The sequence below is a fragment of the Salvelinus sp. IW2-2015 genome, unplaced genomic scaffold (genome assembly GCF_002910315.2).
Source record: "Salvelinus sp. IW2-2015 unplaced genomic scaffold, ASM291031v2 Un_scaffold1926, whole genome shotgun sequence".
Taxonomy (NCBI): Eukaryota; Metazoa; Chordata; class Actinopteri; order Salmoniformes; family Salmonidae; genus Salvelinus; species Salvelinus sp. IW2-2015.
The window spans coordinates 75,035-91,756 of NW_019943284.1; the positions used below are offsets into that span (position 1 = coordinate 75,035).

Below are 16,722 nucleotides of genomic sequence, written 5' to 3' on the forward strand. Positions count from 1 at the left end.
ACAGAATGAAGGACAGAATGAAGGACAGAGTGAAGGGACAGAGTGAAGGGACCGAGTGAAGGGACAGAGTAAAGCACAGAGTGAACGACTGAGTGAAGGAACAGAGTGAAGGACAGAGTGAAGGAAAAGAGTGAAGGACAGAGTGAAGGAACAGAGTGAAGACCAGAGTGAAGACCAGAGTAAAGGAACAGAGTGAAGGGACAGAGTGAAGGGACAGAGTGAAGGGACAGAGTGAAGGGACAGAGTAAAGGACAGAGTAAAGGACAGAGTGAAGGACAGAGTAAAGCACAGAGTAAACGACAGAGTGAAGGAACAGAGTGAAGCCCAGAGTGAAGACCAGAGTAAAGGACAGAGTGAAGGGACAGAGTGAAGGGACAGAGTGAAGGGACAGAGTAAAGGACAGAGGACAGAGTGAAGAACAGAAGTGAAGCCGGAGTGAAGGCCGGAGTAAAGGACAGAGTGAAGGACAGAGTGAAGGAACAGCAGTAAAGGACACAGTGAAGGGACAGAGTAAGGACAGAGTAAAGGACAGGCGAGGGGGACAGAGCGAGGGGACAGAGCGAGGGGACAGAGCGAAGGAACAGAGTGAAGGGACAGATTAAAGGACAAAGTGAAGGACAGAGCGAAGGACAGAGTGAAGGGACAGAGTAAGGACAGAGTAAAGGGACAGAGTAAGGGACCGAGCAAAGGGACCGAGCAAAGGACAGAGCGAGGGGACAGAGCAAAGGGACAGAGCAAAGGGACAGAGTAAAGGACAAAGTAAAGGGACAGAGTAAAGGACAAGCGAGGGGACAGAGCAAAGGACAGAGCGAGGGACAGAGCGAAGGGACAGAGCAAAGACAGAGCGAGGGGACAGGCAAAGGACAGAGCGAGGACAGAGCGAAGGGACAGAGCGAAGGGAACAGAGTGCGGGAACAGAGTGAATGATAGAGACAGTAAGAGTATAAAAGAGCAAGAGACAAAGTGGGTGTTAGAGAGAGAGAGAGAGAAGAGAGGAGAAGGAAGAGAGAGAGAGAAGAGAGAGAGAGAGAGTGTCACGCCCTGGCCTTAGTATTCTTTGTTTTCTTTATTATTTTATTAGGTCATGGTGTGACATGGGTATGTTTGTGTTTTGGGTGTTATTATGGTAAAGGGGTGTTGGTTTTAGTGTATGGGTTTGTGTGGAGTGTATGTGTCTAGTTGTCTATGGTGAGTGTAGGTGTTTAGGAAGTCTATGGTTGCCTGATTTGGTTCTCATCAGAGACAGCTGGTTATTGTTGTCTCTGATTGGGAGCCATATTTAAGGTAGCCATAGGCTTTAGATGTTTGTGGTAATTGTCTATGTTGAACGTTTGTAGCCTGTGTGTGTGCACTACGTTATTTAGCTTCACGATCGTTTGTTGTTTTGTATAGTTTGTGTAAGTGTTTCGTTTCGTGTCTATCATCTTCATAAATAAAAGAAGATGTATTCATATCCCGCTGCACCTTGGTCCGTCTCTCCACACGATCGTGACAGAGAGAGAGAGAGAGAGAGAGAGAGAGAATTCCAAAACTCAATCTCCATATAATTTCCTCCTTAAGGAGGAGAGGAGGATTGAAGAGGAGAGGAGGGAAGGAGAGGATGTGAGGGAGGCCAGGGACTGTGAGTGAGGCCAGGGATGTGAGGGGGGCCAGGGCTAAATAGGAGCAGTTCGCTCACGACTAACAAGAAAAATCTTGGAGAGGGTGGAGAGAAGAGAGAGAAGAGAGAAACTTGGAGAGGGGTGGAGAGAAGAGGAGAGAAGAGAAAGCGTGGAGAGGGGTAGAGAGAAGAGGAGAGAAGAGAAAGCGTGGAGAGGGGTGMAGAGAAGAGGAGAGAAMAGAAAGCTTGGAGAGGGGTGGAGAGAAGAGGAGAGAACGAGGTTACAGGCTAACACTAACATCTGCATAGAAATGATGTCCTGCTTGGCTCCACTAGTCTGCCCTACTCAGACTGATATCAAAGTAGCTAACTACTGATTTTGGTCTCGGTCAACATCAGCCTCACTGGCCTGGTTTAGTAGGAGTTAGTAGGGCTATTGTGGTGATATAGTGTGAGTGTTTGAGGTGCTGATGATGATGATGATGATGATTCATTGAGGGACTTGTGATGTATGGGGCTAGCAGTTCCTAAATTGACACCAATGGTCACAATTATTGAGAGAAAAAGTTATGTCTAGTCCTATGTTCCTTCATTTCCCTCTGTAGTTTTTCTCGGCTCCCTCTCTCCTCATCTCTCACTCTCTCTCTGCTCCCTCTCTCTCGATTTTTCTGCTCCCTCTCTCTCCCCCTGCACCCTCTCTTTAAATATCTCTGCTCCTCTCTCTCCCCGTCTCTCCATCTCTCTGCTCTATCTCTCCATCTCTCTCCTCCCTCTGTCGACATCTCTGCTCCCCCTCTCTCTCCTCCATCTCTCTCTCTCTCTCTCTCTCCTCTCTCTGGACCCTGTCTCATCTGTATGCTGAGAGATAGCTAGCTATCTTTTTTTCTCCCCCCCCCCCTCTCTCCAGTAGTCCCGGCGGACAGGCTGTGACATTGGGTGTGAGGTCAGAGGGATGGGCAGCAGTGGTCTGTCTCTCAGCACTGTGAAATGGCTTCAGCTACAGTACAGCTCAGGGGACAGACACTGGCAGACAGAGAGAGACGCAGATCATTTTAATTAAACGCACAAAGTCTTTCAGTCCAGGAATCTGGGTTAGCACACCAACAATGGATGAAGTTAATGCACTAAACACAGCTCCCAGAGAAAYGTGCATGGTTCCGGTGTCAAAAGCATCAATGAATGGATATTTCAAACGGTTTGTCAAATATGGCCACCACAAAATGCTGTTTGTTTGTCCTAACCGGAATTACTGAGAGACTAAGCTGGTCCAGTAGAACATGGCCATTCCACATTAGAAGGGGAGTTCAAACAAGGTACACCAAATAAATGATTTCCCATTTACCTAGAAATACTGTGTTTCTGAGGAGAACCGGAAGAGGCTCAAAACATACTTTGTATATACTGTACAGTTTATCTGGACACTATTTCAGCCACACCCGTTACTGACAGGTGTATAAAATTGAGCACACAGCCATCCAATCTCCATAGACAAACATTGGCAGTAGAATGACCTTACTGAAGAGCTCACTTTCAACGTGGCACCGTCATAGGATGCCACCTTTCCAACAAGTCAGTTCATCAAATTTCTGCCCTGATAGAGCTGCCCCGGTCAACTGTAAGTGCTGTTATTGTGAAGCGGAAACGTCTAGGAGCAAAAACGGCTCAGCCGCAAAGTGGTAGGCCACACAAGCTCACAAAGCGGGACCGGCAAGTGTTGAAACGTGTAGCACCTAAAAMAAAAAATTGTTCTCGGTTGTAACACTCACTACAGAGTTCCAAACTGCCTCTGGAAGCAACATCAGCACAATATCTGTTAGTCGGGAGCGTCATGAAATGGGTTTCAATGGCCGAGCAGCCGCACACAAGCCTAAGATCACCATGCGCAATGCCAAGCGTCGGCTGGAGTGGTGTAAAGCTCGCTACCATTGGACTCTGGAGCAGTGGAAACTCGTCATTTGGAGTGATGAATCACGCTTCATATCCTGCAGTCCGACAGACAAATATGGGTTTGGCAGATGCCAGGAGAAGGGTACCTGCCCCAATGCATAYGGCCAAACGTAAAATTAGGTGGAGGAATAATGGTCTGGGACTGTTTTTCATAGTTTGGGTTATACCCCTTAGTTCCAGTGAAGGGAAATCTTAACGCTACAGACAATTATGTGTTTCAAACTTTGTGACAACAGTTTGGGCAAGGCCCTTTCCTGTTTCAGCATGTCAATGCCCCCATGCACAAAGCCAGGTCCATACAGATATGGTTTGTTGAGATTGGTGTGGAAGAAATTGACTGGCCTGCACAGAGCCCTGACCTCAACCCCATCGAACACCTTTGGGATGAATTGGAATGTCGACTGCGAGCCAGGTCTAATCGCCCAACATCAGTGCCTGACCTCACTAATACTCCTGAATGGAAGCAAGTCCCCGCAGCCAATGTTCCGACATCTAGTGGAAAGCCTTCCCAGAAGAGGTGGAGGCTGTTATAGCAGCAATGTTCCGACATCTAGTGAAAGCCTTCCCAGAAGAGTGGAGGCTGTTATAGCAGCAATGTTCCGACATCTAAGTGGAAAGCCTTCCCAGAAGAGTGGAGCTGTTATAGCAGCAATGTTCCGACATCTAGTGGAAAGCCTTCCAGAAGAGTGGAGTTTATAGCAGCAATGTTCCGACATCTAGTGGAAAGCCTTCCCAGAAGAGTGGATGTTTAGCAGCAATGTTCCGACATCTAGTGGAAAGCCTTCCAGAAGAGTGGAGTTATAGCAGCAATGTTCCGACATCTAGTGGAAAGCCTTCCCAGAAGAGTGGAGTGTTTAGCAGCAATGTTCCGACATCTAGTGGAAAGCCTTCCCAGAAGAGTGGAGTTATAGCAGCAATGTTCCGACATCTAGTGGAAAGCCTTCCCAGAAGAGTGGAGTGTATTAGCAGCAATGTTCCGACATCTAGTGAAAGCCTTCCCAGAAGAGTGGAGACTTTATAGCAGCAATGTTCCGACATCTAGTGGAAAGCCTTCCCAGAAGAGTGGAGTTATAGCAGCAATTTCCGGACATCTAGTGGAAAGCCTTCCCAGAAGAGTGGAGTTATTATAGCAGCAATGTTCCGACATCTAGTGGAAAGCCTTCCCAGAAGAGTGGAGTTATAGCAGCAATGTTCCGACATCTAGTGGAAAGCCTTCCCAGAAGAGTGGAGTTATAGCAGCAATGTTCCGACATCTAGTGGAAAGCCTTCCCAGAAGAGTGGAGTTATAGCAGCAATGTCCGACATCTAGTGGAAAGCCTTCCCAGAAGAGTGGAGGTGTATAGCAGCAATGTTCCGACATCTAGTGGAAAGCCTTCCCAGAAGAGTGGAGTGTTATAGCAGCAATGTTCGACATCTAGTGGAAAGCCTTCCCAGAAGAGTGGAGTTATACAGCAATGTTCCGACATCTAGTGGAAAGCCTTCCCAGAAGAGTGGAGTTTATAGCAGCAATGTTTCCGACATCTAGTGGAAGCCTTCCAGAAGAGTGGAGTTATAGCAGCAATGTTCCGACATCTAGTGGGAAAGCCTTCCCAGAAGAGTGGAGATAGCAGCAATGTTCGACATCTAGTGGAAAGCCTTCCCAGAAGAGTGGAGTTATAGCAGCAATGTTCCGACATCTAGTGGAAAGCCTTCCCAGAAGAGTGGAGTTATAGCAGCAATGTTCCGACATCTAGTGGAAAGCCTTCCCGAAGAGTGGAGTGGTTATAGCAGCAATGTTCCGACATCTAGTGGAAGCCTTCCCAGAAGAGTGGAGTGTTATAGCAGCAATGTTCCGACATCAGTGGAAAGCCTTCCCAGAAGAGTGGAGTTATAGCAGCAATGTTCCGACATCTAGTGGAAAGCCTTCCCAGAAGAGTGGAGTTATAGCAGCAATGTTCCGACATCTAGTGGAAAGCCTTCCCAGAAGAGTGGAGTTATAGCAGCAATGTTCCGACATCTAGTGGAAAGCCTTCCCAGAAGAGTGGATGTATAGCAGCAATGTTCCGACATCTAGTGGAAAGCCTTCCAGAAGAGTGGAGTTATAGCAGCAATGTTCCGACATCTAGTGGAAAGCCTTCCCAGAAGAGTGGAGTTTATAGCCAGCAATGTTCCGACATCTAGTGGAAAGCCTTCCCAGAAGAGTGGGTTATAGCAGCAATGTTCCGACATCTAGTGGAAAGCCTTCCCAGAAGAGTGGAGTTATAGCAGCAATGTTCCCACATCTAGTGGAAAGCCTTCCCAGAAGAGTGGAGTTATAGCAGCAATGTTCCGACATCTAGTGGAAAGCCTTCCAGAAGAGTGGATTTAGCAGCAATGTCCGACATCTAGTGGAAAGCCTTCAAAAGTGGAGTTATAGCAGCAATGTTCCGACATCTAGTGGAAAGCCTTCCCAGAAGAGTGGAGTTATAGCAGCAATGTTCCGACATCTAGTGGAAAGCCTTCCCAGAAGAGTGGAGTTATAGCAGCAATGTTCCGACATCTAGTGGAAAGCCTTCCCAGAAGAGTGGAGTGTTTAGCAGCAATGTTCCGACATCTAGTGGAAAGCCTTCCCAGAAGAGTGGAGTTATAGCAGCAAGTGTTCCGACATCTAGTGGAAAGCCTTCCCAGAAGAGTGGAGTTATAGCAGCAATGTTCCGACATCTAGTGGAAAGCCTTCCCAGAAGAGTGGGAGTTATAGCAGCAATGTTCCGACATCTAGTGGAAAGCCTTCCCAGAAGAGTGGAGTTATAGCAGCAATGTTCCGACATCTAGTGGAAAGCCTTCCAGAAGAGTGGAGTTATAGCAGCAATGCCCTTCGACATCTAGTGGAAAGCCTTCCCAGAAGAGTGGAGTTATAGCAGCAAAAGGGGGACCAACTACATTTTAATGCCCATAATTTTGGAATGAGATGTTTGACGAGCATACTTTTGGTCATTTGGTGTAGCATTACTGTGGGTCCAATGAGCTACATTTATCTGTAGTTTATAAGAAGAAGAGGGTCAATTCTGACTAAAATGCCAATGATCATTGAAAGCATCATCATCCCCAGTCCTCCCATCTCATATGGCATTATTACAACTATGCATTACAGTTAGAGGCAAAATGGGGATTCTTTAAAAGGTTAATCAGAAATGTGGTATTTTAAGTAACACAGTTATAAAAATGTCAAATTTGTCCATGTTTATACATAACTGCTGTATCATGTCTAATAGAATGTCATGGTTCGGATCACTTTGGATTAGAGCTGAAGTCCATTCTACCAAATGTTATCCCACACTGCCCTCATGTGGTGAGAGAGGGGATCTGTTAGTGGTTGTAGMTGTCACTATCAGGACCTGAAGGCTCATCTTTCACATGACCTGGCTGTGACAGGTGGACAATGTTTTGAGATCTGTCCCCTTCTGTTGCCATGGTGTCAGGTAACTGTCTCTAGGTGTGGTGTCAGCTCACCTCCTCACCTGTCCTTATATCGGCTACAGCATTCTAGGTCTACATAGACAAAAGAGGTTCCTATTGTGCATCTCTATAGCTGTGTTTCTCAAATGGTGGAACTCAGCTAGGTCTTGTCTTGAAGGTTTTATTTACCTTCGCCTTACCGTTCAGCTTCGTAGGTACAGAACACTGCCATGTACTTTGCTCTCAACCAAGTAGAGCTTATAGGTCCAAGGCAGATGTTTTTTTCCGCAATATCAAATCATTTCTGGGTAACAATCAACTACCTTACTGTGATAGTTTACAATTTAATTGGTAGATAAAAAAATATATATATATAGTTTCTTAGCAATTTCTCAAGCAATCATTTTTGTAGTACTGTCTGGGAGTTGTCTGAGTGTGGAAGGGAAAACCAGCTGTGATTGGCAGAGAGGTTTGGAACTTTCCTTCTTAATTAATTATGAACTAATTGACCATACTGGCGATGTCACTAGGTAGGCCAAAGAAGGCAACAGCTCCTACAGCTCTAAAAGGGCATCATCATTATCACATTTCACAGTATTACTCCAACCTCAGTGTGGAAATCTATAATGAACAAAAATATAAACGCAACATGCGACAATTMCAAAGATTTGCTGAGGTACAGTTCATATGAGGAAATCAGTCAATTGAAAAAAATTCATAAGGCCCTAATCTATAGATTTCACATGACTGGGAATACAGATATGCATCACGTCTGATGAATGGCAAGACAATGGACCTCAGGATCACGTGACGGTATCTCTGTGCATTCAAATTGCCATCAATAAAATGCAATTGTGTTCGTAGCTTATGCCTGCCCATACCATAACCCTGGGGCAGCAGGTAGCCTAGTGGTTAGAGCTTTGAGCCAGTAACTGAAAGGGTGTTGGATTGAATCACTGAGCTGACAAGGTAAAAATCTGTCGTTCTGCCCCTGATCAAGGCAGTTAACCAACTGTTCCCCGGTACGCRGTCATTGTAAATAAGAATTTGTTATTTTAACTGACTTGCCTGGTTAAATAAAGGTTACATAAATAATAGCCCCACCATGGGGCACTCTATTCACAACGTTGACATAAGCAAACCATGTTGTTGTGTGACACATTTTAGAGTGGACTTTTACCTTCCCCAGCACAAGGTTCACCTGTGTAATGATCATGATGTTTAATCATCTTCTTGATATGCCACATCTGTCAAGGGGATGGATTATCTTGGCAAAGGAGAAATGCTCACTAACAGGGATGTAAACAAATTTCTGTACAAAATTTAAGAGAAATAAGCTTTTTGTGTATATGGAACATTTCTGGGATTTCAGCTCATGAAACATGGGACCAACACTTTACATGTTGTATTTACATTTTTGTTCAGTGTATATAAAACCCATGAAAATCATGTTTTTGACTTCACTGGGCCTTAAAATGTTTGAGGCTCTGTTGCTATGCTCTGTGTGTGTGTTTACCAGGTATAGTGATGTGCTGTTGTGCTGTCTGTGAGACATTTGTAACAGTTTATCGGTGTTGCTATGCGCTGTGTGTGTAATTCTGTGTTGCTAGGCGGTAGAGAGCTGGACAGCTGGACAGCTAGACTCAGGACCTGGCTCTGCTCAGTGTGGTCTGGCCGTCCTCACAGGTAACACACACACACACACTTATAAACAACATGACAATCCACTTCTAATTACATCACCAACTTATGTTGTAACTGTCTCTTGGTATTCTCTGTTCAGTGGAATGATCTTCTCAACTACCCCCTCTCTCTCCAGCGGTAATGCAGTCTCTGGCTCGAAAGAACGTGCGAGCCGTTGGATAAGATGAACTTGACTGTGAACGTGACTAAGAAGTTTAAGGAGTTCAACCAGCCTGCCAGAGAGGGAGCATAAATACAGACCATACATGGAAGGTACAGTATACACTCCATTCTCTCCCCTTCTCATGAACACATACTTCCTAGTTCATTTATCTTCATTAACTTCACCCTCCTTTCCCTCCCCTCTTTCTCCCCCAGGTGAGAGATTGCACACTCAGGGTGGGGTGATCACTGAGGCCCGTCTGAAGGAGTTAACCCCCTCTATGCCAGTAATCTCAGTACAAGCTGTACCAAACAAAATACAATGCATAATATCTATGAGTTTCCTCTGTACAAGACCAAGCTGAGAGGAACCACTTATGGCTGGACCTTCAGCCTCGAGACCAGAGAGAGACCAGCTAAATTGGTACTGGCCGGGGTGGCACTGCTGGTCAGTGTGTAGAGGTAAGGGATAGGTGTTAGGGGGTGAGGAGGTAGGGAGCTCAGCAGAGAGACGAGCCAAGTTGGTACTAGCTGGGGTACCCGGGGTGGCACTGCTGGTCAGTGTGTGAGTCAGCTGTCAGGGTAGGCAGGAGAAATGAGGTGAAGAAGGATGAGGGGCCTGCTCCTCTGTTGGTTTAAGGGATTTTGGAGGGGTTGGAACGGAGTGAGGTAGTTATTTCATTAGTTGTTCGTGGGCTGTGTCTTTTCCTCATTATGTTGCTCAGTGTGAGAGAAGTTACTTTAGGTAAAAAGTGTTACTACATAATCTCTCAAACCAGGTTTGATGCTGAAATACAGTATAAAGACATTTGTATGGTATTGTTTTAGCACCTGAAAGCTATATGAAAATAAAAAATGTTTGTCATATTACTTAAATGAAAATATCAGTATTTATCTGAATTTATTGAAAAACAATACAATATATAAAGAGAAGGGAGCTGCAAAATAGTTTTACACATTTGATCACAGTAAGGATCCATTTGATCACAGTAAGAATCCATTTGATCACAGTAAGAATTCATTTGATCACAATAAGGATCCATTTGATCACAGTAAGGATCCATTGGATCACAGTAAGGATCCATTTGATCACAGTAAGGATCCATTTGATCACAGTAAGAATCCATTTGATCACAGTAAGAATCCATAAATTGAATTCAAAGTTTAGTTTTTGAACGAATTAACTGTATCAATGGTCTAAAAGCATAGAACATTGGATCCACAAACTGCTCTCTGGTCTATGTAACACTTGTTAATATGGCACATCAGTTGCATACCACTTTAAAGGCTTCAATACACCAGAACAACATGACAGTTAGCAGGAGGAAATCCACACTGCTGACAATTATTCACTATTATCCCCTAAAGTCCTCACAACAGGGGGTGGATAAATTTGGCTTAAATTAAAAAATAAAATAATGACGTAACAAAAACAAAATTGTGTGTGTGTGTGTGTACCTTCCCAGTATCGCTGTGTGTTTGTGTGTTCTCCTAGTCACTGTCGTGGTCAGACCAGCTCAGCTCCACCACGTTCATGTCTAATGCCGCAGCGGTGGCGGCCATATTGATTTTGGTTCCCTGTCGCACGCTGCAAGTCTTAGAAGAGTTCTGATTGGATGTTCTCCACATGCTCATCTGTACTCCCGACCTCAGCCCCTGACCTCTGACCCCCAACTCACTCCTGACCTTATGACTTATGACCCCAGCCGTATCACCCCTGACCACTACCACCCCCAGGTCACCTATCTCCCCCATGTTCATGTCCATGTCACCTACCCCCTCTACCCCCTCAATATCAACTAAAGACAGCATGTCCCCAAACAAACTGCCCCCACTCAGCTCCCTAAACATGGACTGTAGCCTCCCTCCCTCCATACTCCCCCCCTTCACAATCCTCTCCTCCTTCATTCGCTCCCTCGATCCCTCTTGTCTCCCACTCTCCCCCCAACCCCTCTCCTCCCTCTCAGTCTCCCCCTCTACCTCTCCAATCCCACCCTGGAACCCCTTTAGCATGATCTGTAAACGCCCCCCCTCCCCTAGCGCCAGACACCCCCCAACTATCCCTCCCTCAGACTCCCTCTCCTTCTCTCTCTCTCCCCAGGTTACCTCTAACCCTCCATCCCCAGCTGCCTCCCCAAGACTGCTTGATAAGCCTCTAAGCATGGACTGGAACCCCCCTATTCCCCTGTCCATCCCTCCCTCTATTCCCCTGTCCATCCCTCCCTCCATTCCCCTGTCCTTCTCTCCATTGCTGAGGGTTCGGATGAGGCAGGATATCTTGGCGCTGTTGGACTCCTGAGACTGAGAGTGGAAGAATGACTCCGAACTGATGCCTGATGCTATAGGGGAGAAGAACTGAAAGAGAGAAAGAAATATGGGGATGGAGACGGGGGAGTGACGGGCTTGATACTCTACAACATGACTCTTTCTAATATTTCATCTCAAATAAGGTATTAAAACAAATAGAACACGTACATGAATGAAGCAGTGTGGTCTTTGAAACCCTGCAAACATGTAGGCTACTCACAGGTGTCACATTGGACCTCTCCCTCAGTCTCTCCTCCCACAGTCTCAGTCTCAGCTCTCTCTCCTCCAGCTCCTTCTCTTTAGTGCCCAGGTCTCTCTCCAGCCTCCGCAACCTCTCCAACGTGGCATCGATCTCACACCTACAGAGAGGAGAGCTACTGTTATATTATGCCCATTGTCCATTCCCTTACATTATCTAGAGCTCTCAATTCAAGTCAATTCAAAGGGTTTATATACACTTAGGTTGGAGTCATTAAAACTCGTTTTTCAACCACTCCACAAATTTCTTGTTAACAAACTATAGTTTTGGCAAGTTGGTTAGGACATCTACTTCGTGCATGACACAAGTAATATTCCCAACAATTGTTTACAGACAGATTATTTCACATAAAATTCACTGAATCACAATTCCAGTGGGTCAGAAGTTTACATACACTGAGTTGACTGTGCCTTTAAACAGCTTGTAACATTGTAGAAACTGATGTCATGGCTTTAGAAGCTTCTGATAGGCTAATTGACATAATTTGAGTCAATTGGTGGTGTACCTGTGGATGTATTTCAAGGCCTACCTTCAAACTCAGTGCCTCTTTGCTTGACAAGACGTCAGAAAACAAATTGTAGACCTCCACAAGTCTGGTTCATCCTTGGGATCAATTTCCAAATGCCTGAAGGTACCACGTTCATCTGTACAAACAATAGTACGCAAGTATAAACACCATGGGACCACGCAGCCGTCATACCGCTCAGGAAAGAGACGCGTTCAGTCTCCTAGAGATGAACGTACTTTGGTGCGAAAGTGAAAATTAATCCCAGAACAACAGCAAATGACTTTGTGAAGATGCTGGAGGAAACAGGTACAAAAGTGTCTATATCCACTGTAAAACAAGTCCTATATCGACATATAACAAGTCTTATATCAACCACTCAGCAAGGAAGAWGCCACTGCTCGAAAACCACCATAAAAAAGCCAGACTACGGTTTGCAACTGCACATGGGGACAAAGATGGTACTTTTTGAAGAAATGTCCTCTGGTCTGATGAAACAAAAATAGAACTGTTCGGCCATAATGACCATCGCTATGTTTGGTTGAAAAATTGGGAGGCTTGCACCATCCCAACCGTGAAGCACGGGGGTGGCAGCATCATGCTGTGGGGGTGATTTGCTGCAGGAGGGTCTGTTGCACTTCACAAAATAGATGGCATCATGAGGGGGAAAATTATATATTGAAGCAACATCTCAAGACATCAGTCAGGAAGTTAAAGCTTGGTCGCAAATGGGTCTTCCAAATGGACAATGACCCCAAGCATACTTCCAAAGTTGTGGCAAAATGGCTTAAGGACAACAAAGTCAAGGTATTGGAGTGGCCATCACAAAGCCCTGACCTCAATCATAGAACATTTGTGGGCAGAACTGAAAAAGCGTGTGTGAGCAAGGAGGCCTACAAACCTGACTCAGTTACACCAGCTCTGTCAGGAGGAATGGGCCAAAATTCACCCAACTTATTGTAGGAAGCTTGTGGAAGGCTACCCAAAACATTTGACCCAAGTTAAACATTTTAAAGGCAATGCTACCAAATACTAATTGAGTGTATGTAAACTTCTGACCCACTGGGAATGTGATGAAAGAAATAAAAGCTGAAATAAATAATTCTCTCTACTATTATTCTGACATTTCACATTCTTAAAATAAAGTGGTGATCCGAACTGACCTAAAAAAAGGAATTTTTACTAGGATTAAATGTCATGAATTGTGATAAACTGAGTTTAAATGTATTTGGCTAAGGTGTATGTAAACTTCCGACTTCAACTGTATATATACAGTGCTGTAACGATGTGCAAATGGTTAGGGTACAAAAGGAAAAATAAATAAACGTAAATATGGGTTGTATTTACAATGGTGTTTGTTCTTAACTGCTTGCCCTTTTCTTGTGACAACAGGTCACAAATTTTGCTGATATGATGGCACACTGGTATTTCACCCAGTGGATATGGGAGTTTACCAAAATTGGGATTGTTTTTGAATTCTTTGAGGGTCTGTGTAATCTGAAGGAAATATGCACCTCTAATATGGTCATACATTGGGCAGAAAGTTAGGAAGTGCAGCTCAGTTTCCACCTCATTTTGTGGGCAGTGTGCACATAGCTCGTCTTCTCTTGAGAGCCATGTCTGCCTACYGCTGCCATTTTCAATAGCAAGGCTACGCTCACTGAGTCTGTACATAGTCAAAGCTTTCCTTAAGTTTGGGTCAGTCACAGTGATCAGGTATGCTGCCAATGTGTACTCTCTGTTTGGGGCCAAATAGCGTTCTAGTTTGCACTGTTTTTTTGTGAATTCTTTCCAATGTGTCAAGTAATTATCTTTTAGTTTTCTCATGATTTGGTTGGGTCTAATTGTGTTGCTGTCCTGGAGCTCTGTGGGGTCTGTTTGTGAACAGAGCTCCAGGAACAGATTGCTTAGTGGACTTTTCTCCAGGTTCATCTCTCTGTAGGTGATGGCTTTGTTATGGAAGGTTTGGGAATCGCTTCCTTTTAGGTGGTTGTAGAATTTAACTTCTTATGGCTGCAGGGCGGTGCCGGTACACTTATGACAACAGCCCGTCCAAGTGCAGGCGCGAAATTCAAAAGATATTTTTTAGAAATATTTAACTTTCACACATTAACAAGTCCAATACAGCAAATGAAAGATACACATCTTGTGAATCCAGCCAACATGTCCGATTTTTWAAATGTTTTACAGCGAAAACACCACATATATTTATGTTAGCTCACCACCAAATACAAAAAAGCACAGACATTTTTCACAGCACAGGTAGCTTGCACAAAACCAACCTAACTAACCAAGAACCAACCAAACTAACCAAGAAACAACTTCATCAGATGACAGTCTTATAACAAGTTATACAATAAATCTATGTTTTGTTCGAAAAATGTGCATATTTGAGGTATAAATCATAGTTTTACATTGCAGCTACAATCGGAAATAGCACCGAAGCAGCTAGAACAATTACAGAGACCAAATTGAAATACCTAAATACCTGTCTCTTATACACATCTAGATGTGTATAAGAGACAGGTATATGTTTACTACAATAGCCAACCACACAACCGCATTGATTCAAGCCAACAGTAGCGATAACGAATAAACCAGCAAAAGATATACATTTTTTCACTAACCTTCTCAAACTTCATCAGATGACAGTCCTATAACATCATATTACACAATACATATATGGTTTGTTCGAAAATGTGCATATTTAGCGGCACAAATCGTGGTTATACATTGGGAAAACTTAGCATCTTTTTCCCAGACTGTCCGGATATATTTCTGACACTCACCTATTCTAATCAAATAACTATTCGTAGACTTTACTAAAAAATACATGTTGGACAGCAAATTAAAGATAGCTTAGTTCTTAATGCAATCGCCGTGTTAGAATTCTAAAAATAACTTCATTACGACATGCAGCTTACGTTATGGCGAGAGAGCGCCCAAAATCTGGGCGCAAACTAATAGTACACATGTTCGACAGATATATGAAATAACATCATAAATGGGTCCTACTTTTGATGATCTTCCATCAGAATGTTGTACAAGGGGTCCTTTGTCGGGAACAATCGTTGTTTGGTTTTAGAATGGCATTTTTCCCTCTTGAATTAGCAAGCACACTAGCCAAGTGGCGCGAAGCTCTCCTTCCTGAACAAACGCAGAGAACGCAACACGCCTAACCTCCCGAAAAAATTTCAATAATATGATAAAACTATATTGAAAAAACATACTTTACGATGATATTGTCACATTTATCAAATAAAATCAAAGCCGGAGATAGTAGCCGTCTATAACGACAGCTTTTCAGAAGGCAATCCCCGGTTCCTTCTCGCGCCTTCCAGAAAAAAGGAAATTGGTGTCACGTCATGCCAAGAGCTCTTATTCGACATCAGATCAAGCTATACACTCAATTTCTTCTCTCACTGCCTGTTGACATCTAGTGGAAGGCGTATGAAGTGCATGTATACTAATACATATCAAGCAAATTAATAGGGATGCCCTGGAACATCGATTTCAGATTTTCCACTTCCTGTCAGGAAGTTTGCTGCAAAATGAGTTCTGTTTTACTCACAGATATAATTCAAACGGTTTTAGAAACTAGAGAGTGTTTTCTATCCAATAGTAATAATAATATGCATATTGTACGAGCAAGAATTGAGTACGAGGCCGTTTGAAATGGGCACCTTTCATCCAAGCTACTCAATACTGCCCCTGCAGCCAAAATACGTTTTAACAGCTCTTAGTGGCTATCGGCCTAATTCTGCTCTGAATGCATTATTTTGTGTTCTACGTTGTACACAGAGCATATTTGTGAAGAATTCTGCATGCAGAGTCTCAATTTCGTGTTTGTCACATTTTGTAAATTCATGGTTGGTGAGCGGACCCCAGACCTCACAACCATAAAGGGCAATGGGGGTTCTATGACTGATTCAAGTATTTTTAGCCAGATCCTAATTGGTACGTTGAATTTTTGTTCATTTTGATGGCATAGAATGCCCTTCTTGCCGTGTCTCTGAGATCGTTCACAGTTTTGTGGAAGTTACCTGTGGCGCTGATGTTTAGGCCAAGTTATGTATAATTGTTTGTGTGCTCTAGGGCAACGGTATCTAGATGGAATTTGTATTTGTGGTCCTGGCGACTGGACCTTTTTTGGAGCGCCATTATTTTTGTCTTATTGAGATTTACTGTCAGGGCCCAGGTCTTGCAGAACCTGTGCAGAAGATCTAGGTTCTGCTGTAGGCCCTCCTTGGTTGGTGACAGAAGCATGAGATCATCAGCAAACAGTAGACATTTGACTTCAGATTCTAGTAGGGTGAGGCCGGGTGCTGCACTTTTCTAGTGCCCGCGCCAATTTGTTGATATAGATGTTGAAGAGGGTGGGACTTTATCCCTTTTTCCCTCCACGGCCCTGTGGAAAGAAATGTGTGTGTTTTTTGCCAATTTGAACCGCAGACTTGTTGTTTGTGTACATGAATTTTATAATGTTGTATGTTTTTCCACCAACACCACTTTCCATCAATTTGTATAGCAGACCCTCATGCCAAATTGAGTCAAAGGCTTTTTTTAAATCAACAAAACATGAGAAGACTTTGCCTTTATTTTGGTTTGTTTGTTTGTCAATTAAGGTGTGCAGGGTGAATATGTGGTCTGTCGTACGATAATTTGGTAAAAAGCCAATTTGACATTTGCGCAGTACATTGTTTTCACTGAGGAAATGTACAAGTCTGCTGTTAATGATAATGCAGAGGATTTTCCCAAGGTTGCTGTTGACGCATATCCCACAGTAGTAATTGGGGTCAAATTTGTCTAAACTTTTGTGGATTGGGGTGATCAGTTCTTGGTTCC

The 16,722-nt window shown here is 44.0% G+C and overlaps 1 protein-coding gene across 1 annotated transcript in view; it reads right to left on the reverse strand.

The window, feature by feature from the left end:
• Positions 1-9,673: 9,673 nt before the first annotated feature.
• The window catches only part of LOC112072431 (mitogen-activated protein kinase kinase kinase 20-like), a 33,320-nt gene continuing 26,271 nt past the window's right edge, over positions 9,674-16,722 (reverse strand). Inside the window, exons 10-11 of the mRNA XM_070439797.1 lie at positions 11,334-11,472; positions 9,674-11,161 (exon numbers count right to left, since the gene is read on the reverse strand). Of these exons, the coding sequence (XP_070295898.1) occupies positions 10,298-11,161; positions 11,334-11,472 (1,003 nt within the window). The 3' untranslated portion in view covers positions 9,674-10,297. The remainder of the gene's footprint in view (positions 11,162-11,333; positions 11,473-16,722) is intronic.